The sequence below is a fragment of the Narcine bancroftii genome, chromosome 3, assembly GCF_036971445.1.
Source record: "Narcine bancroftii isolate sNarBan1 chromosome 3, sNarBan1.hap1, whole genome shotgun sequence".
NCBI classification, from domain to species: domain Eukaryota; kingdom Metazoa; phylum Chordata; class Chondrichthyes; order Torpediniformes; family Narcinidae; genus Narcine; species Narcine bancroftii.
The window spans coordinates 362,114,859-362,137,644 of NC_091471.1; the positions used below are offsets into that span (position 1 = coordinate 362,114,859).

The 22,786-nt window shown below is 38.7% G+C and overlaps 2 protein-coding genes across 2 annotated transcripts in view; both read right to left on the reverse strand.

Annotated features, from left to right (window-relative positions):
* The window catches only part of arsg (arylsulfatase G), a 139,351-nt gene extending 138,977 nt beyond the window's left edge, over positions 1 to 374 (reverse strand). The window contains exon 1 of the mRNA XM_069930076.1: positions 319 to 374. The gene's annotated coding sequence lies outside the window, so the exon portion shown is untranslated. The remainder of the gene's footprint in view (positions 1 to 318) is intronic.
* The window catches only part of LOC138759519 (archaemetzincin-2), a 31,352-nt gene extending 10,370 nt beyond the window's left edge, over positions 1 to 20,982 (reverse strand). The window contains 8 exon segments of the mRNA XM_069930078.1: positions 319 to 480; positions 3,276 to 3,448; positions 11,115 to 11,291; positions 12,530 to 12,693; positions 14,342 to 14,470; positions 15,971 to 16,144; positions 18,712 to 18,807; positions 18,810 to 20,982. Of these exon segments, the coding sequence (XP_069786179.1) occupies positions 3,287 to 3,448; positions 11,115 to 11,291; positions 12,530 to 12,693; positions 14,342 to 14,470; positions 15,971 to 16,144; positions 18,712 to 18,807; positions 18,810 to 18,984 (1,077 nt within the window). The 5' untranslated portion in view covers positions 18,985 to 20,982 and the 3' untranslated portion in view covers positions 319 to 480; positions 3,276 to 3,286.
* Positions 20,983 to 22,786: the final 1,804 nt, after the last annotated feature.

The window sequence follows — 22,786 nt, forward strand, 5'->3', positions numbered from 1 at the left end:
TAAGTGCTAATAGACAATAAATACTGCCCTTTTAAGCAACATTGAAATGACCAAAAGTTAACAAGAAATTGCATGTTTCCACTAGCTTTAAATGTATTGTGCATAACCATTCTCTTCTATTTTGAATAGGAGACAATCCACAATTTTACTCAGTTACAATATTAGTCATAAAATAAATTTTTACATTAACTTAAAAACATTACTGTCTCTATTTCCCATACAAAGGCATTTTAAAACCCTAAGCTGCTTCAATTTTGCCCCAAAACTATCTTAAGATTTCACATTTTAAAATGCTTAGAAAGAATAATCACTACTTACTTAAAAAGCAAACAACTGCGCAGCAAAATTCACACAGCAAGAACAGGAAGTGTGGTTGGCCAGATTTTAAATCTCATGTGACTGGACAGAAGCTTCCAGCATTGCTTAGTTCTTTCATGTCAAACTTTCCAGTAAAATCCAGTAATTTGAAATATAGATTTTCTGTCAAAAAAATTGTCCACTTAACCATTAATTTGAAAGTTCTATCACTTGCTTTCGATGTCAATTATAATGATTGAATATAAAATACAGCAGGGGTTCATTTGCACTTTTCAGGGGGTACATTGGGTCTGAGAGAATAACCACTACTGTACAATACATGGTGTTGTAATCTGCAGTCAGATTGCACAATGTCGTGTTATTTTAATCCTTAATTTTTAGGGGTACATGGGAACCTATAAAAATGCCCAAGGGATACAGAGGAACAAAAAGGTTGGGAACCCTTGAAATACAGCCTTCCCAAAGCAAATTTTATTTATCCTATGTAAGATTTATCTCCATCCATGCAAGCTCATAAACAATAACATTTCATAAATACTGATTTTTTTAAAATTTAAAAATAGAGCATCTCAACCCCTAAAGGTTTTAACTGAGGGGCCATAAGGAAGATATAACTAGATTAAAGAATGTTCTCATCTTTAAGGAACCCTACCGTTTAATGGATAATTGCTCATTACAGGTAGACCCCTACTTCTCTTTTCTTGAGAACAGTTTACATTTCCTATAAGTAGAAATTCTGCCTGGCCTGCAGGAAAAAGAATCTCATGGTTACATGTGCTGTCTTGGATATACTCTGTCAATAAGTCTGAACTTTGGATATGTGGGAATCTATCATTTAGTGTAACTGTATATTTCATATTATCCTCCAAATCTTACACCATCCTGGTTTGAAAATATAACATTGTTACTTCATGATTAGTAGTCTAAATCCTAGAACTCTCATCTCAACATTGGGGGACCATCTTCACTGTAGCAATTCAAAATTGGAGCTCATCAGCAGTTCTCAAACTGGATATTCTACAGTAAATGACACCATGTCCAGTCCAAAGACTTTCCTTCATCTGTCAGTATTGCAATGGAATACTCTCCACTTAACCTGGATGAGTACAGTAGCTCAACATCATCCTCAACAACCTATTACCACAACAAGCATCTAAGGCTAAAAAATGGCTATCATCTACTTTGTGCTGAACACATGGTGCTAAGGGGGCTGCAGCCAAATAACACACCCATCAGAAGTATGAAATAGCTAAAAATGTTAATAATGGCTATATTGTTGCTTACACCTGTGTGCTGAAGCTCACCAAATCCCCCCACCCACCCATCTCCCCTCTTGCACAGCTACCTCTTTGTCGTACTGATTGCTGAGAAAGAGTATTAGACCATAGAAGAACTCTATCAATGGCAGCCACACAACAACTGCACTTAAAACTGCCATGGCAATAAAGCTGCACACAGAGAAAGGGGGTACATGCCATCTTTATCGTGTCGTTCCAGGACCTGCATCGTAAATTGAAACAATGGCGCCCTCTACCGGTTTTAAAATTTAATTTAAAGAGAAAAAACACGACTGCAATGCACACTACCATTCTTTAATTTAAATTTTATTTAAATGCTGAAATCTTGGACGCACAGGCAGCCAGGGAGAGGTCCTGTGGTTGGGAGTTCAGATGCATGGGTGGTCGGGGAGAGGACCCACAGTTGCGAGCTCGGATGCACGGGCAGCCGAAGAGAGGACTTGCGGTCAGGAGCTCGGATGCATGGGAGGCCTTGGCATCAGGAACCCAAATTTGGCCCAGAAATCCGGTCCAAAAAAATTCAATGATTACACATGTACGATAAACTATTCTTTTATTTTTTTTCCAAAATATTTTTTCACCTCCCTGGATAAAATAATTTCCTCCTTGATTTAGAATGGGAAATCTCCAAGGGATCAAAAAGCATTATGGCAAAACTGTAAGATTAGTGGAGGACTCACTCTTTCCAATTTCCAATTTTACTACTGGACAGCACATTTACATGTTAAATTACTACGTCCATTCACCTGAGCTCTCCTGGTGTAAACTAGAAGTCATCTTGTAAATCATCATCTTTAGCTGTCATGGTATATTCTTCATTGCCTACAAAACCCTCTAACCACACCAATAAGGTAAAATTTTGGTACCAGATTAGATGTCACTTTAAGTGGGTAGCAGCATAAATTCGGGATCCTTTAAATAATATTCACTTGTATTTTCACCCTCAGTCACTGTTTCTTTTTTAAAAAAATACATGGTCAAATAAAGCTGTCAAATATCTTCAACATTTTTATGCAGACAGAGTGTTTAGCAGGCTTCACTTCTCTGTCACACATGTATAGCTTACTTATTTCGCTACTTTCAGATTTGGCATAGAGTCTAATCTTGTTACACAGGAAGTCTGATCGGGGCCCTTCTATTACACAATGGATTAAGGATATCAGTTTCTTTATTAAACTGGAGATAATCAAATACACATTAAGAGAGTCCACTGGAATTTTTTCTATACATGGTAACCCTTTATGTATTATTTCTCTGAATTACAAGTACTTTTGGAGTAAAAGACTATCTGTGAGATGGTTGTACCAGTACAATTGGTAATATACCGATGATACTGACAGCAAAGGTGTCAAGGTGGTCAACAAGTCGGGGACCCAGGCCCAGTGCATGTGAACATTTGTGTGTTGGTTTTTTTGGTTTTAAAAAAAATAGGAGCATAATGTACATCTGTCCAATATGCACAAAGTTGTTTTTGATGCTCAATAAATATATTTTAAAAAACCTCCTAAATATCACAAAACTCTCCAATAATAAACTAGAAATAGTACATAATGCATCACATATTTAAGAGTTGAAATTATTTGACATGAAATTGCATTGTAAAGGATTGTGTGAAGTTTGTAGAACAATAGTTTAAACAGAGTTCCAAAAATTCTATACCTGGCCATGGCCTAGTGAATAGATTTGATTACATGAGACTCCTCCAAATGCTGCAGACATTCCAATAACCACTTTTTCCATTCTTTGAATGCTTCCATGGGTTTGTGAGATATCAAGAGATGTGGAAATAAAGGATCAGGTTTAGAATCTTCCTCAATCCATCTCAACAATGCCTGTAAAATAAAATAGCATGAGCCTATGTATTATTAATGACAATTGGGGAATGAAGGATTATTTGGATAGTAGGTATTAATGCAAAGGAGAACTAGTCTTCAAAAAAAATCTTCACAACTTAACTTATAGATATTAATGCAAAGGAGAACTAGTCTTCAAAAAAAATCTTCACAACTTAACTTGTAGGTATTAATGCAAAGGAGAACTAGTCTTCAAAAAAAATCTTCACAACTTAACTTATAGATATTAATGCAAAGGAGAACTAGTCTTCAAAAAAAATCTTCACAACTTAACTTGTAGGTATTAATGCAAAGGAGAACTAGTCTTCAAAAAAAATCTTCACAACTTAACTTGTAGGTATTAATGCAAAGGAGAACTAGTCTTCAAAAAAAATCTTCACAACTTAACTTATAGATATTAATGCAAAGGAGAACTAGTCTTCAAAAAAAAATCTTCACAACTTAACTTGTAGGTATTAATGCAAAGGAGAACTAGTCTTCAAAAAAAATCTTCACAACTTAACTTATAGATATTAATGCAAAGGAGAACTAGTCTTCAAAAAAAAATCTTCACAACTTAACTTGTAGGTATTAATGCAAAGGAGAACTAGTCTTCAAAAAAAATCTTCACAACTTAACTTATAGATATTAATGCAAAGGAGAACTAGTCTTCAAAAAAAATCTTCACAACTTAACTTATAGATATTAATGCAAAGGAGAACTAGTCTTCAAAAAAAAATCTTCACAACTTAACTTGTAGGTATTAATGCAAAGGAGAACTAGTCTTCAAAAAAAATCTTCACAACTTAACTTGTAGGTATTAATGCAAAGGAGAACTAGTCTTCAAAAAAAATCTTCACAACTTAACTTATAGATATTAATGCAAAGGAGAACTAGTCTTCAAAAAAAATCTTCACAACTTAACTTGTAGGTATTAATGCAAAGGAGAACTAGTCTTCAAAAAAAATCTTCACAACTTAACTTGTAGGTATTAATGCAAAGGAGAACTAGTCTTCAAAAAAAATCTTCACAACTTAACTTGTAGGTATTAATGCAAAGGAGAACTAGTCTTCAAAAAAAAAATCTTCACAACTTAACTTCCACTAATGCTTTAAAGCTAGTGAAACCAATAATTGGGAGTGGGACATTTGTGCAGAAGAGAATAAATGCTAATCAATCTTTAATGAAGCTGTCATGAAAATATCATCTCCACATCACTGAAAGACTTAGGTCTGCCACTTCATACAAAGCTCAGAACATGTCTCGTTAGTCTCTTAATATTCTGTTTGTGTATCTGGGGAGTCATCTCTCAACACTATGACAAAATCAGTATATTTCAGGTAAACTTAATTTTGCTGAGACCAGTCAACAGTCAAAGAGTTCTGCTCTTTGAAATGTATTCCAATTCTAAAATGTAATTCTGCAGAAGTTATCTATCTACACCCTAAATGTTGAAAGCAACTATAGCCATTAAACTGAAACTTTACTGTTCTAAAATGTATTAGGAGAGAGGAAAAAGGTTCTCCAGAAGATCTGCTTGGAATGAATAAAGTAATTTTTACCACCTTTAGTCTCCAGTCACAACATATACTTTTAAATAAAATGGAAATAATCACTCAACTTAAATTACTGGCTTTTTTTTATATCAAAGAGTAAATAAAAAAAGAACTGGCCTTTTTTTAAATAGTTGCAACTCTTGGCTGGAAGCGCATTTTATAAATTCAAGCAACAGGATTGTTTCTCTATCCATATATTGACCAAAATATGGCTCTTCTAAAAATAGCTCTTAATAATGAAAAGACAGTCTTCTCTGTTCATTATTAGAGTAACTTATTCTTCATATACAATAAAGTCTGGTTGACTAATTGAAGAATAAAATGTCCAACATAGCTAACAAAAAATGCAGTCATATCAAAGGTAAATGGTATCAGATTTTTTTTAAATTCTAGATCCTTATGAAGACCACTGCTCCAGACAAAATCCTTGGGTAAAAGAGGAGGCAGTGGTGTCCGTTTCATCGTTAATTCTTCATGGTGCTCAGACATGACAATTATTCCAAAATACATATTTATATTGATTTTATACCTTTATATGTACATGATTTTTATGTCCTGTGTATTAGATGTCTATGCGTGTGCACCATGGACAAGGCACACACACACACACACACACACACACACACACACAGTCCTTTTCCACTGGCATCCCAGTTAATTGGTTGTGCAGTGTTCCAGGATAGGAAGCCCTTTGCTGTTTCCACTGGGCCACCCTTAACTAGGACACTAATTGCTTTTCCACTGAACACAATTCATCCCCGGGGATCAAAGTGTTCTTCTTTCAATTGGAAACGGGTGACTTTCTGCTGCCCCTTTTCCACTGGTTTTATCAGCGCGCCGGCGTCAGCAAATGCCAGGGATACGAGTAGGGGTAGAGGCTGTTAATCCCCAGCGTGAAATGACATCATTTAAAGCTGGCATTCGGACTGTTCCTTTTCCATAGTGTTCAGTAAATTGCCAATTAATTCCTGGGACAGGGTGTCAGTGGAAAGAGGCTATATACTAATAAACTTGATTTTCAATTTGAACCTCTGCCCATGAATGTTCCCTTCATCTGTAACATCTAGCACTGAGATACTAGTTCTTCTCCCTCCTGAGAATTCACCTCCATAATTCTGACTGCAGTCTACATCCTGACTGCAGGCAGATGTTAAACTAGCACAAGAAGCCAGGAGCAACTAATGACCAGTATATCCTGATTTCTTTTCAGTCGTCGCCAAGGACTTCAATCAAGCTAGTTGAAAGAAGGTATTCCCAAACGTCAAACAGCACATCTCCTGCAACACCAAGGAATCAAACAATTTTGATTATTATAACAGTACCATCAAGAAAGCCCACTGCTATATTCCGTGCCCATACTTTGGACCACCTGGCTATTCTTCTCAATCCTTCATCCAGGCAGAAAATGAAGAGCACAGCACTGCTAGTCAACACTATACAGATCTGGTCTGAGAAACCAAAAGCTAGAGACTCATTAAGGAGACTCAGCAGCTTACAGTGAAGCTTGGTGCAACCACAACATCTTGGTAGGGGTAGAAAAAGATGATACACGTTCACTGTTTTCACCATACTGTTATTTAATTTTCTTGTTTTTGCACAATTTGCTATACAAATCAACTTGCCCAGATAGCATGCAAAACAAAGATTTTCACTATATCTCAGTACATTTGACAATAAACAATTCAATTCAAGAGACTACTCAGAGAACTATATGGGACAATTCATTGCCCTTTCAAAACTTGCTTTATGAAGATAACCATATAACCATTTACGGAGTGGAAACAGGCCACGTCGGCCTTTCGAGTCCGCACCGGTTCACTAGAACAACTCCACTAGCTCAAACCTCCCGCCCTCTGCCAATAGCCCTCCAACCCTCTCACCTCCATGTACACATCCAACCTTCTCTTAAATGTCAGAAGGGACCCTGCCGCAACTATCTCATTCAGAAGATCGTTCCATTCTGCCACCACTGAGTGAAAAAGCCACCTCTAATATTTCTCCTGAAGTGTTGCCCCCCCTTACCCTTAGCTCATGGCCTCTTGTTCCAACCTCCCCTGCCCTCCGGGGAAAGAGTCTGTTTATGTCTAGTCAATCTATTCCTTTCATAATTTTACAACTTTTCTAAATTTTAAGTAAGCTTAACATATTCTGTCAATCACAATATATAAAACTAAGTGATTGCACCAGTTTCTCATGACGACAAAACTGTATTTCAGTAAATAAATTAGCTGATGAATTAGTTTCACTTCCTCGATGGTCTCTTAATCACTTGGTATTTTTTGACCAGCAATGATTTATGTTTCAACAAGAAGTTAGAAAACATTTAAAAGGTTGATTCTTGCAGTGACTTCATTGGCAGTTGGTGTGTGTACAGGAGAAAACACTCAGAGCAACGACCACTGTCTTCCCTTACTCAAGGGATTGGCAATTCAGGTTACTTTATTCGAATGTTTCTATTATGGACCTCACAGATAATGGTGACCCTAATGCGTTGACCAAGTGTACAAATTGGGCCGTTTTTTAAAATTGTGCAAACATTTTCCTGACATTCAGCACAACAAATACAAAAATAAATTATAAATGTAAATTAAGCATTGAACAGATTTTTATGGATTCATACAGAATGGTTAAGAATAGGAATAGGGCCCCATTCGCATTTGGTTCCATTGCCCACTTCATTCAATATGACTGCTTTTTCCCCAGCACCACCTTCCTGCCTTCTCATCTTTGCCCTGTGTCAATGGAGCAAGACATCCTTTATCACAGTCACAGAAACAACATCTTACAGAAGGAAACAGGTTTTAGGCCCACCAAGTCCACACACACCTTTTAACCCAAATCCCATTTTGGTACTTAAATCCTCTTGCAAAGTGGCCAAAATACTGCTTGCCATCTTAATTGTTTGTTGTAGTTGTATCGATTCCTATACAACATGTGAATATGAACACCATTCAACCTCTCACCATTTAAAAAATATTCCACAATTTATTTTGTAGACTACAGTAATGATTGACATTTTACTACGTTGTAGGCCATCTTCCAGATCCACGTCTATTCATTTAACTCGTCTAGATGTGGCCTACACCAGCGTACAGCTTTGTAAAAGCAACAAACTTGCATGCATTACCCTGGCTCCCCTAATCCAAATAATTGATAGAGATTATGAACAGATGTATTATTAGTCTACCCACAATCGACCTCAATACAGTGTGCTTTCTTCTTTTCTTCACTATTCTGTGTGGGGCATCTAATCAAAGGGCTTCTTGAAAGTCCAAATAAACACAATAATGAGCGGCATCAACCAGCCCTTCATCTTGGGCAACCATTTTATTCAAACACAATTTTATTCAAACAGCTGCTACAAGCAAAGCATAACCATGGTATTCCACTGGCTTTGCGCTTTGCTCCCATCTTCACCAAAGTTTTTGTGTTACCAAAGAGAACATTAACTTTTACAACATTAACTTTTACAACATTAAACCATTCTAATTATTAATTTATTTATTTTCCTCGATTTTTTTTTTTGCCAGTTGCTTGAATTCTAGATATGGGGTTTTTACTGTATTTGTTTAATTTTTCTCTCATTTCCTCATCAACTAAAAGTAGGAATCTTGCACTGCTGATCAGAGAGAGCATTACAGGAGTACTCAGGAAGGATATCCTGGAAGAATCAACTTAACAAGGCTACAAGTCTGGAACTTGGGAACAGGAATAAGAATGAGATGTCACTTTGATGGGGCTATGCTATTGGCTTTTCAATAGTTAAAAAGGAATTAGAACAGATGTTATAGGTAGATCACAGAAGGTGCAAAAACAATAGGATTGTACAGGAATTACATTTTTCCAATATTGACTGAGGGATTGCCTTAATTGGCTTAACTGGGTTGGAATTTGTAAAATATATTGAGTGTTTTCTAAAGCAGTGTGTGGAGACCCCTACTAGGAAGAGGGTTGTACTTTAACATATCTTATCAAATTTTTAAAAAATCTATGCTTATGTATAGAAGATCTTAGTCTGTTTTAATGTTTCTCGCTAACCTATTCTACTTTCTCCTTCCTGATCTGGGCCTGGGTTCTCTTTTATGAATTCTGAAAAAAAAAAAAAAAAAAATTATTTATTTATTCAAAAAACAAATATGACATATGCAGCAATTAAATTGAATTCTGAATTCTTGAAAACTTATTGGCATCCACAGCCTAATTCCTATTCTTTTGTCTTATTATCCTGATATTAATTCCTTTGAGGTTGATAGTTTCTTTATTCTTATCTTTTTACCTCAGCTCCCATCTATCAAAGCCAACTCACAAATTGTGCTTTCATAATTTGTTATAATCAGATTTATTATAAACAGTGAACAACATAACTTTCAATTATATAGAAAGTACAATGCTATCAGATCTCCCATAAAGGCCTCTAAACTACCAGATTAGTATTTTTCACATTATACTAAACCTAGAAAAAGCAGTTCACTCAATTAGTTCCTTGATTTAGAAAACCATATATTGTACATTCTATGAATTTATCCTTCAAACTTCTACTCTCACTTGGTTTATACAATCTAAACGTTTATTAAAATCCTAATTGATTATTGTGTTACCATTGTTACATTCACTTCTGATTCCCTATTCATAAAAGAACCTACTTCACCACAACTTTTTGGTTTAAGATAATAATGAACATTTTAACAGTAACAATTATAAGTGCAAATTTTCTTGATAAAACATGCATTTTATTTCAAAATTAATAACCAATAGTAAAATACTAATGATAATGAGTTGCAAGTCGACACCAGGAAATAGAATCTAATTTATATAAATCTACATGTAATACACCAGAATTTTACAACTCAGAATTGTGCAGTGTGATCCATTGTACTTCCACAGCTGTCTGTAAGATGACTGTACCTCGGAATAAAATGGGTTTGGGGAAATGGAAGACCATCTGAAATATTATTACTTCAATTCTGGAGATTTTGTTTTCCCCTTCCATTATTTTAATGTTTTGAAATCTATTCCTTCTCCTGACCAGTTCACCACTATGTGAAATTATTTTTCTTTAATTACCAAAACCCCTCAATTTTTATTGTCTCAATTATATCTCAATTCTCCTGTTTGAATAAAAAAAACTCATTTCATTATATTATTTCAATACCATCCTCTTGAACACTCCATTTCTTTTTGAACCACATTACGACTAAGATAGTCCTATTCATAATATGTTTTACCTTTTCCCGAATAACTTCTTTCAATCCTTTCATCATTACCTCAAGTGATCCAATTTGTTTTCCCAATCTGAATGTACATCATATTAGTTAGCCACATTTATTATTCTTGCACTACCTCAATATTAGTACATTAATCTCCACATGACAAGGCACAAATAAGATGAACTATTGTGTCATTTTCAGGTAAATTGTTAGACTGAATCTCCAGCTAACCCAACAGTTGAATTCAAAAGATCTGTTACCACTATTTCAAATGAAGGGAGATATCCTCAAGATTCTGCATACTTATCATTCACATGAATACCACAAAATGAAACAAATTATCCAGTTATAAACAATGAAGCAGCCAATGTATAAATTAGTCATATTTCTTAAAGAAAACTGATTACATTTTAAAACACATTGAGCTCTAGAAAAGCAGACTTTTTAAAAAATTTAAATTTAGACTTACAGCACGGTAACAGGCCATTTCAACCCATGAGTTCATGCTGCCCAATTTACACCCATTAACCAATATGTTTTCAATGGTGGGAGGAAACCATAGCCCCTGGAGAAAACCCGCACAGACACGGGGAGAACTCCTTACGGACAGTTATATTTTCTTACATCAGCAGTACTAATTATTCTGAATATTTTACATTGAGCCATGTGTCGAAGTTGTCCAGAATGTAATGAGGTGATGTACAACATATTTGTTTTTAAACAGTAAGTTTAAAGGGGTTCCTCACTCTAAAATCCTATGTTAATTAAATTAATCCTTTTTCTATGTGATGAAACTGTAAAGCATTTATCAATCATTATATACAAGTTTCACAAATGAATGAACTATTCTCCAATTTGTCTTTGAAGCATATTTTCTCAAAACAATAGTAACTCAAAGATTACCTTAAATCTCTCTTTAACGTCAAAATTAAGGGCACTTTGCAGTTTCCGTAGACATATTGGGCATAAATCAATTGGACGTCGATCAGACTCATCCAAATGGTTGGATCCCTGCATAACACATTGCCTCCACTGGCAATGCTGCATGCCAAAAATGTGCCCAATCTCATGGGTTAAAGTCTGAAAATATAGAAAAATGTTTGTTGAAACAAAAACAAAAAATAATTTCTAAAAATTATATTAAGTCTCAAAAAAATTACTATTTGCATTTGTCGACTTTAAACGACACAAATCAAATGTTCACTTTCCATAAGTGTATCAAAGAATGCTATCTGTAATGCAACAATAAAAGTCAAAAATACTTTAAAATACAACCTCCCCTTCTAAATTTATGATCACTTAATTTTTAATAGAATTCTAGCAACAATGAGCAGTTAATCAAGTTTTGATGAAACTGCCATTCTATATTTTCATGAAAATCTTGGGAAGGACCCTCATTTTAACGTTTTTCCCACAAATCCTTAGAATTTAAACTGGGAAATGAGCATTAGAAATTCTTTAACTCAAAACTGTTAGAGATGTCACAACTTACTTCAAAATTTTTCAATGAAGAGGGGGAATTAAAAGCATTTTCCTCAGTTCTTGCCCCTGATTACACCACAAAAATTCATTGGACTGCATGTTTTATGTACACTAGTGAAGGACAATAGTTGTAAAATGCAAAAGTCTGCAGGCACCATGATTGAAGTACAAAGTTGGAAAAACTCAGCAGGCCAAACAAACAAAGGACAATAGTTTATTCATGCTTATCATTAATTGTACCGCTGACTTATTAAAAAAACAAAGTAGCCATTTAGTTGAGCCATCAATGTCCTTTGCATGGAATGAGGAAAATTTCAATTTTTTATGTTGACTGAGACTTCCACAACATTCTTAGAAATATGAGATTCAAAAATATTCATTTCAATCTTTGTCAAAGATCAAGAACTAATAATTATTCTTGATCTTTAACAAAGATTAAAATGAAATTTTTTGAATCTTTCGTATTTCCAAGAATGTTGTGAATGTCTAAAGTTTACTAATCAAAACTGCTACACCTGGATACCCAATGAATTAAAAAAATAGCTTTCACTGGCTTAAGAATACACCCACTGACCAAGACTGCTTTCAATTAAATCAAGCTGATACAAGTTTTAGGGAATACAAGTCTAGTACAATTTAAACCAACTATTATCAATGCTGCATCTTTACTTCTCGAGAAGCTGTTCAGAGACCCAACGATTTTTTTGGCTATTAGGGAATATTGAGTTTAGTGAAAAAAAATTCTGTTGATGTAAAATATCACCCATAGTCTTGTTGAATGATGCAGCAAGTGCAAGGGGGTGAATAGCTTTATTTTTGCTTATTACATTTCCCACCTTGCATGATCTTAGCAGCAGCTTGCTTGTTATGGATGGTGTGTAGTATCTGTCAAAGATTGAATAATCATCAGAAAGCACTGGTTGCTTTTTCTTCAGCTTCCCCTTATAATTCATGGTGTAAAAATCATCATCATATCTAGCAAAACTGAAAATCCCCATTCCTGCAAAAGATGCACGGAAGAGAATTTTTTTTTTAACATTAAATGATGTAGAACTTAGAACATACAACAGCACATGAACAGGCCCTTTGGCTCACAAGGTCTGTGCTGAGCATAATGCTAAATTAAATCACTGCTACTTGCACATGATACATATCCCTCTATTGCCAAATCTATCTATAAGCCTCTTAAATGCTACTATTGTCCTTGGCAGCCTGTCAAAGGTATCAACCATTCTGTGTAAAAAAAAACTTGCTCCATACATTTCCTTGAAACTCTCATCTACCCCCACCCCTTCGAAGTTAAACAGACCTCTAGTATTTGGCATTTGTACCCTGGGAAAAAAGATTTTGCCTCTCATAATTTTAGGGCAGCATGGTTACGGCACAATGCTATAACAGCAGGGTTCAAATCCGGAGCTGTCTGTAAGGAGTTTGTACGTTCTCCTCGTGTCTCTGTGGGTTTCCTTTGGGTGCTCCGGTTCCCTCCCACCCATCAAAAACATACGAGGATGTAGGTTAATTGGGTGTAATTGGGCGGCAAGGCTTATGGGGCAGAAGGGCCTGTTACCATGCTGTATGTCTAAAAAAACAATTTTCAACATTCTTCAAACATATTTCACCATTTCTGATACAGTGTACAAGTAATTTAGGTGCGTTAAAATCACATTTATAATCAATGCCTCATCTACTGAAAGGTTACAGCAGTGTTCAAATACCTTATTTCAAAAGAAAGTAGTCCTCATGAAAGAGCATTTTGAAAATCTTACAAGCATTTTTTAATCCCTTTTTTTTAATGTTGTTGCAATAGTGTCACAATTAAGTGTCACAATGAACACAAATTTGATGCTGTATAGAAGTGTTAAGGGTGTCAAGGAGGAATTGTACTTAGTGGTGGTGCCTTACAGATCCGGAGGCTTGTAATCAATTCTAATCCTGGGCGAGGTCTGGGCAAAGTTGCACCTTCTCCCTGTGACTGCAAAGGTTTTCTCCTGCTGCTCTGGCTTTCTCCCACATCCCAGATACATACTGGCATGTGTGAATGAGAAAGTGGCATGCTACAGGCAGATAATCAGAACATTTGCTCCCCTGGAGCACAAAGGGATCGGATGGGCTCAATTGCCTGATTCCATAAAAATAAGAATGGTATTAAATTGCTACTTGGAATCAAATTACTGGCTGGAATTTGTATTGTGTGTAATTTCATCAAAATTAGTTGAAAGCACTTCATTTGAATAAAAAGAACTCTTTACTTAGCTTTTCCATCAAATGAGCAAAGAGCTTCAAATAAATGGTCAGCAAAACATTAATTGATTCTTGTGAAAAGCCTGCGAACATTAACATTTACCTGTGGATATAGAATACAGACTGCACTACAGTCTTCCTTTGTCAAAAGGCAATACAATCTAAGATATTCAACACAAGCCAAATGAGCTGAATTACTATATATATTCCAGCTGTTAGTACCCAAGACCTTAATAACCAAACCAGAAAATAAAGCAAAATTATACACAAAAGAAATATTGTACTAATTTATATCATTAAGCTCATGTTGAAAACTGATGGCCATGAGAGTGAAATTCCTTTGTGAATTTTATATGTTAACGGGAGCTAAAAGTACAGGGGGAGGAAATTTTACTTTGACAGTTTACCTTCTGTTAGGGATGCCTGTCCAAATACAAAATTCCAGGAATCTTCTGGATAAAGATCAATAATTGTAATTCCAACAATGCAGAAGGCATCTTTGGGCTTTCTCTTTTTCAGGTATTTAAGAATACCACCTATGTGAAAAAAAAATTAAAATGACTATTTTGAAGATTCATAATGCCAACAAAAATATTTGAAATTAGGTACTGTTATAAATGTACATATAAATTTCATTCACAAGAAACAACTCTTTATTGATGTTTCAGAATATATTGATGAGAACAGATGCATCATTATTCATCCAATCCATTGTGATCTTTCACTTTCCCAATGTAATTCCGGACTTTGCCAGAAAACTCCTTCCAGTGCCAATCTGCAAGCTTTAACTCAAGTTACTGCCCTTGTTAAAAATAAAACGATTTTTATATTTCATCCGGCAGAAATAATAGAAACTGACTGCCAGAAAGTGAATTGCTGATCCATTAAGTTTGCTCCACACAATGACAAATGTTGTCTCGACGCCACTGCCACCTTTTCAAGAAATTATTTTTCCACAGACCTTACCAAAATGATTTTCAATGTATTGATTCCTGAACAATTCTCGGTCACCATCTACCAGTAATAATAAAAGGAAACCAACCTCATTTAGGAGTTGAGGAGAAACAGAAAATGGGAAAATTCAACAAATGTTTTTATCAATATTATTTCACTTTCAGTGCAAATACTGTCAGTAAAGCTGATTCAATTTGTCTGGGTCAGGGGTGTCAAACTCAAATTCACAGAGGGCCAAAATTAAAAACTTGGACTAAGTCGTGGGCCAAACTAAATATTTATTGAAAATTTTCAACAACATCTGCATGTTTTCTCTTCTTTCAACATATGTAAAGTTAAACTTTTTCTTATTAAAATAAATGTTTAATAATAGTTTGGGTTAAACTCTTTCCAGAAGAAGCATTAACAAATGAGAAATAAAATATTCAATATATAATATTTCTCTCTAGCCTTTAAGCTCCTTTTAAATGTATTTTTTTTTCACAAGCCAACAAGTCAAACAAATAACAACTTGCTTCAATGACAAACAGGTTTGTCTTTTAAAATGATGAACATATAGTCTGCCTCCCACCTGTCTTGAAAGGTCCTGTTTTTTGTCTTTCGTTTGGCCATTTTTCGTAAGGGGTTTATTACGTGTGAGTTGGGCGACAGGTCGCAGGTGCTAATGAAAGTAAAGAGAGGAGGTGGGGGCGATTAGCGGGCTGACGGGCCAGCGCTAATGCATTTGCAAAGCATTCTGGGATTTGTAGTATTAGCTGTGCGTGCGCTATACTGGCGCGGCGGCCAGCGGGCCAGCTCTAATACATATTGGATATGATCTTGCAGGCCAAATATAATTATATCACGGGCCAAAGTTGGCCCACAGGGCTGAGTTTGACATGTGTGGTCTGGGTGTCATCTCCAAACAGGCACAAATATTTACACAACAAATCCATTTGTATCTTCTTGATTATATGAAGAATATTAATTTGATGTACCTATTGTTAACTGTAAAAGCAAATAATGCAATGACTAGCAAGTTTTTACTAATGCAAATCCCTTTAAACAATATATATCAGTTAAAAATGACTAAATAGTAGTACCTGTATGAATCTGCAGATTTTCTGAATATTTGTTGACACGAAACAAGCAACCAGTATGGGATACTGGAACTGGTTTCTGGAATTTGACTTCCAGCCCAAAGAAAAATGCTTCACAATACTCTTTCAACCATTGTATATATGTATTAGTCGTTGCCTTTGAGTCTCCAAATGAACCTGGACATATTACAAAATATTCCTTTTCATATTAAAATGCTTCAGAGGAAACCATTCAAATAATTTCACAAAAATCTTTCACAAAGCTCCATAACACCAAAAAAATTAAGCATAATATTTCAACTGTTATTGCCTGTCAACTGGTAAAACTTTATGTATCTGATTTCTAACATACAGTACAAGTTTATAGATTAAAAATAACTAAATTGTGAGCCAAATCCACCTATAAATTCAATTATGCAAGAGGTTTTTTTTCTTTTGAACAATTGCAACAAACAATTTTCCTCTTCTCATAGGCTCATTATCCTGGAATTTTTAAACAGAATGCCATTAAAATGTTCTTTAGTCCACTAAGTCTTACTCAGTCTTGAAATATTTATTTTCTGTAAAATTCACAAATATAAATGATATACATGCTCTGTGGTTTTAATTCCCCACTGATAATGATACACGCTGATCTATTTTGAATTTCTTTACTCTTATACAATAAAGCAGTATATTATTCTGCTAAACGATACAGGAAGTCCAAGATCAACCAAGATATTTTCTGTTCAGGGTTAATGGCCACTCCTAGTTTTCCACCATTAATAGATATTGCAACATTCCCTATCGACAGCATTTTGTTTTGCCTACTCTTTTTCAAGACCAAGGGACTGTCTCACATTGCTATGGTTCTCCTTGAAAAGTGACTTTAATTAACCATTTCACCAGTGCTTAAAGAAAACATAAATGAACCAAATAAAACAGTGACTTGCAAACTACATTTTCCTGATGAATTAAAAGATGCCACACAGATTCGTCTCTAATTGAAGGCTATAAAACATAACATTATGCTGCCGCTGTTATGGAGTATTTTTGCCAGAAAGGCAACCCATGTGAAGGCCAATAATCAGTAGGATCATTCACAATGACTTCAGGTCAACAGTTTGGCAGAGGGTTTTAGTTACTTGGAATGTTTATCCACCCAATTAAAAGAGTCAAATCCAGTAGAATATGGTGACATCTTGAACCGAAGAGAAACAAGAACTACAGATGCTGGAATCTTGAGCAAATGAGCTGGAGAGACTCAGCAGATCAGTTAGACAGCATCCATGGTCATTTAAGATTTCAGGTCAGGACTTTCATTGACACATGATGTACCCTGACTGCCGTTCTTTGGCTTGGCTTCGCGGACGAAGATTTATGGAGGGGGTAAATGTCCACGTCAGCTGCAGGCTCGTTTGTGGCTGACAAGTCCGATGCGGGACAGGCAGACACGGTTGCAGCGGAAAATTGGTTGGTTGGGGTTGGGTGTTGGGTTTTTCCTCCTTTGCCTTTTGTCAGTGAGGTGGGCTCTGCGGTCTTCTTCAAAGGAGGTTGCTGCCCGCCGAACTGTGAGGCGCCAAGATGCACGGTTTGAGGCGATATCAGCCCACTGGCGGTGGTCAATGTGGCAGGCACCAAGAGATTTCTTTAGGCAGTCCTTGTACCTTTTCTTTGGTGCACCTCTGTCACGGTGGCCAGTGGAGAGCTCGCCATATAACACGATCCATTAATTTAAGGTGAAAAAAATATGACAGAATGACGAACCACCTTTACTACATACAAAGTTTCATGAAATGCTTCTTCAGTTCAACGATTCTGATAAAATCTACCTGCATTTGCTCATATATTTTTTTAATGTATTTTCATAAAACAGAACTATAAACATTATTTTTAAAGTTAATTTGGGTAGTGATGAGTCAGTATTACAGGCTGGAATTTCATAGACGGCCTTGAGCAATGAACAAGAGGAACAGAGTTTTTTTTTAAAAAAGACAAGAGGACATTGGTTAAGGGTGAAATGGGAAATGTTTAAAGGGAACATTAGGGGAAACTTCTTTAGGCAGACAGTGGTAAGAGTGTGGAATAAGCTGCCAGCTGAAGTGGTGAATGAAGGCTCCATTTTGTCACTTGAGAAAAATTTGGATAGATACATGAATGGGAGGGGTATGGAGGCCTAAGGAACTGGAACTTGGCATAATGATAGTTTGGCTCAGACTAGATGGGCTGAAGGGCCTGTTTCTGTACTGTTCTATGGTTCTAAAACATTGCAAGATTTGTAAAACACACTGAAATTGACAGTAACTGGGAAACACTCATTCATTTTGATGTCAAAGGGGTGCAAGTAGAGGTTAGATTGTCAGGAAATGAAATGGATGAAGATTTTACAGAATTGATAATAAATAATGAGTTTATTGTCATACACACTATACAATGTACATATGCACCAAAGTTCTTTCTTGCTGCAGCTGAATAAATTCTTGTAAAGATAAAATATAATAATAAATTAATTTAATTAAATTAAGAAACAATAACAACTTAAAATAAAAAGATTATAAATATTCACAGCATTCCTTGGGCAAAAATGTTACTTGCGATAGCACAGAAAGTGACAGTAAGGAAAATATATCAGGGAAGCCATGCAAACTAAAGGGCTTCAATTATGGACAGAAAGAAGTGTACAAATTACTCTTGAATAGTCCATTCAAAAAGCAAAATATTTTTAATCCATTAATTTCATCTGAAGGAAAGTTTTGGTATCATACCAATGATCTGAATGTAAATAATGTTTTTTCCAGGAACTGGTATTTTCCTTTGTGGGTTGCTGTAAAATGTATAGAAACCTTGCTTTGGTTCAGGATCCAATCAGACTTTGATTGCAACTCAATGGGTTTGAAAAGAGTACCATTTTCCTGAAATGCTTCTTCAAGGAATCTTTTCACACTTGGACTGTATTTCTGATACAAGTCAATAAGGTCCTTATGATTAGAAATTAGGGCTGTCCTCAGTATCTCTTCATTGTGTTTGATTGTCTCCATTGGAAAAAGAGATGACCGTGACTATAAAACAAAATTAAAACTCAGTATTAATTTAAATATCTAGATTCAGTTTCTTTCGTCTTTGGTAAACATTAAAAAACAGAATTTTTGCACTGAAGTTCTTCATGGTTTCAAGATCAAAATTCATGACGTATTACAGTACACCCGATTATCTGAAATCAGATTCTCTGAAATAATTTATCCAAAATTTTTTTAAATGAGGATATTGGAAACAAATCAGAAATCCTCATTTATCGAAAATGACTTCACAGTTGAAAAAAAAATCAATGGACGTGAAATTAGGATGACGATTGTCCTCATTTCAGGTAACTCCCTCCCCTCTCTCTCTATTTCTTCTTTACCTTCCTCTAATGACTTTTCTCTCCAACTCTCCCTTTCAAACTGTCTCCCAGCCATAAGCAGTCGGAAGAATCCCGTCCTGGCGTCATCAAGGACAGCGGCCTCCTGGGGAGCAACCTATTTCTCCAATGTGCATGTGTGTTAAGGCTAAGGGAGGGGAGGGAAGGGAAGGGACTCCAGCAACTGGGGAGACAGGAGCCCACTGACAGTGTTCCACTGACCCAGAAAGTTTCCCTGGGGATCAGTGGCAGCAGTGGGTTTATGTTGGGAATCAGCAGCGGTGATTGAGTGGTGTCAGTGATTGGTGGCCACATTGTGTTTGTCTTGGTGATCGACGGTAGCCAGCATTTTTTTGGTGAGAATTAAACATTATTTTAATGCTTTAAATGCCTTCCCTTGTTGTTTGCTATTGTTTAAACATTGAAACAAATGATTGTTGTTGCAACTGGGATGTTTTAAAAAAAATGACCAGTTCTCCGAAAGAAAAACATTTATCCGACATAGGCGAGGTCCCGACCATTTCCGATAATCAGAATTATCTTGTAGCTTATGTAAGCAATTTATCGATCCATTTTTCAGTGGAACAATAAATACTGACCTTAGCAGCAATTCTCAAACCATACATTTCTCCAATCTGAACCATTTACAACACCAGGTAATACAGTATCATCTTCATACTTTGGTAGACTGCTTTCAATTTCTTCTTCATTTATTAGTAATGGAAAAGTGAGGCCATCCAAACCATATGCCTACAATTGATTCCATATTCAAAATATTTGAGAGAAAAAGAACTCCAGATCCTGGAATCTGGATTAAGAAACAAAATGCTGGAAGGACTCAGTGGATCAAGCAATTTTCTACACTTCGGTGTCGTTACTCTCAAATATTTTTCTTTCAATTTTTTTTAATCACTGAGATCTTTTATTTTCATCAAACACAGGATAACAGCAGGTAAAGAACTAGATGTGTAACCCTACATATATCACAAGTAAGAAATATTCCAGGTTGGTGTACCTCTATTGCCTCACTACAAAATTAATGCCAGATAGTTCTCATTGATGTGACAACTTCAAACATTCCTTTAGTGACATAGTTCACATTGCCTCTACATCATGTGTTTATGGTGGGGAAGCAGTGTTAAGTCATGCTCATTAACTTTTGAGCATATCATAGGACAACTCAGATTCTCACAGTTAAGTTAGAGCAATTAGGGAGATGTCAGCTGTGACTCTATTCTTAGCATTCCAATCCAAGAGTTAAAGGCCTTACTCTAGAAACTCGAAAGCAAATATTTAAGTCAACTGTCCACTGCAGAACCAAGTGTCTTTTGGTTTGAATGTCAGCAAATGCAAGTTTCCACAAAGTTATTTTTCAAAACCCAAGACTAATCTGGAGGAAATAATGTTGGGGACATTAGTAAATTTGATAATTATTAATAAGAGATTGATCCAGAATCAAGTATCAAGATTATATTTCAACAAGATAATGTTTACACTTTGACATAGATGGGCATAACTTTAGTATTAAGCACTATATGCTTGGAATGGTTTCCTGCATCACTCTTCATTACAGATAAAACAATCGTGCAGTCGGTAGCACTAGCACCTCACAGCTCCACCAGCCTGGGTTAAATCCTGATCTCTGGAGTTATCAAGTTCCCACCCCCCAACCTCCCCCATGGATTTTCCTGGAGAATTCGGTTTCCTCCCTATCCCAAACAGCTAAACAGGAAGTTGATATTAATGCCATCCAGTTGGATGGTCCCCCACTGGAAATTGAGGTATTGTTCTTCCAATTTGCGGGTGGCCTCACACTGGCAGCACGAGACGATGGAGAGACATGTTGGCAGAGGAAAGGGATGGAGAATTGAGATGGGTGGCCACTGTGAGATCCACACTCTTGCGGCAAACACACCAAGGTGCTCAACAAAGCAATCTCCCAGTCCGTCCAATGAAGGGGAGACCAAAGTCGATGCAAGACCCCTGCCAGTTCACAAGTGGAAGATTTGCTTGGGGCCCAAATGGTGGCGGGGGGGCTGGGGAGGGGGCGAGGGGCTGGGGAGGGGGCGAGGGCTGGGAGGGGGCGAGGGGCTGGGGAGGGGGCGAGGGGCTGGGGAGGGGGCGAGGGGCTGGGGAGGGGGCGAGGGGCTGGGGGAGGGGGGGCGAGGGGTGGCGGGGGCTGGGGAGGGGGCGAGGGGTGGCGGGGGCTGGGGAGGGGGGCGAGGGGTGGCGGGGGCTGGGGAGGGGGCGAGGGGTGGCGGGTGGGCGCGGAATGGCGGGGGCGAGGGGTGGCGGGGGCTGGGGTGGGGGCGAGGGGTGGCGGGGGATGGGGAGGGGGCGAGGGTGGCGGGGGGGATGGGGAGGGGGCGAGGGTGGCGGGGGATGGGGAGGGGGCGAGGGGGTGCGGGGGATGGGGAGGGGGCGAGGGGTGGCGGGGGATGGGGAGAGGGGCGAGGGGTGGCGGGGGATGGGGAGGGGGCGAGGGGTGGCGGGGGATGGGGAGGGGGCGAGGGGTGGCGGGGGATGGGGAGGGGGCGAGGGGTGGCGGGGGATGGGGAAGGGCGAGGGGTGGCGGGGGATGGGGAGGGGGCGAGGGGTGGCGGGGGGATGGCGAGGGGTGGCGGGGGATGGCGGGGGGTGGCGGGGGATGGCGGGGGGTGGCGAGAGGTGGCGGGGGGATGGCGGGGGGTGGCGGGGGATGGCGGGGGATGGCGGGGGGTGGCGGTGGATGGCGAGGGGTGGCGGGGGATGGCGAGGGGTGGCGGGGGATGGCGAGGGGTGGCGGGGGATGGCGAGGGGTGGCGGGGGATGGCGTGGGGTGGCGGGGGATGGCGAGGGGTGGCGGGGGATGGCGGGGGATGGCGGGGGATTGGCGAGGGGTGGCGGGGGATGGCGGGGGATGGCGAGGGTGGCGGGGGATGGGGGTGGCGGGGGATGGCGAGGGGGTGCGGGGGATGGCGAGGGGTGGCGGGGGATGGCGAGGGTGGCGGGGGATGGCGGGGGTGCGGGAGGTGGCGAGGGGTGGCGGGAGGTGGCGAGGGGTGGCGGGGGGATGGCGAGGGGTGGCGGGGGATGGCGAGGGGTGGCGAGGGGTGGCGAGGGGTGGCGAGGGGGTGGCGGGGGATGGCGGGGTGGGGTGGCGGGGGGTGGGCGAGGGTTGGCGGGGATGGCGAGGGTTGGCGGGGGATGGCGAGGGGTGGCGAGGGGTGGCGAGGGGTGGCGAGAGGGTGGTGGCGGGGGATGGCGAGGGGTGGCGGGGGATGGCGAGGGATGGTGAGGGGTGGCAGGGGCGAAGGGGGCGAAAGGGGCAGGGTTGGCGAGGGGGCGAAAGGGGCGGGGTTGGCGAGGGGGGCGAAAGGGACGGGGTTGGCGAGGGGGCGAAAGGGACGGGGTTGGCGAGGGGGGCGAAAAGGGGCGGGGTTGGCGAGGGGGCGAAAGGGGCA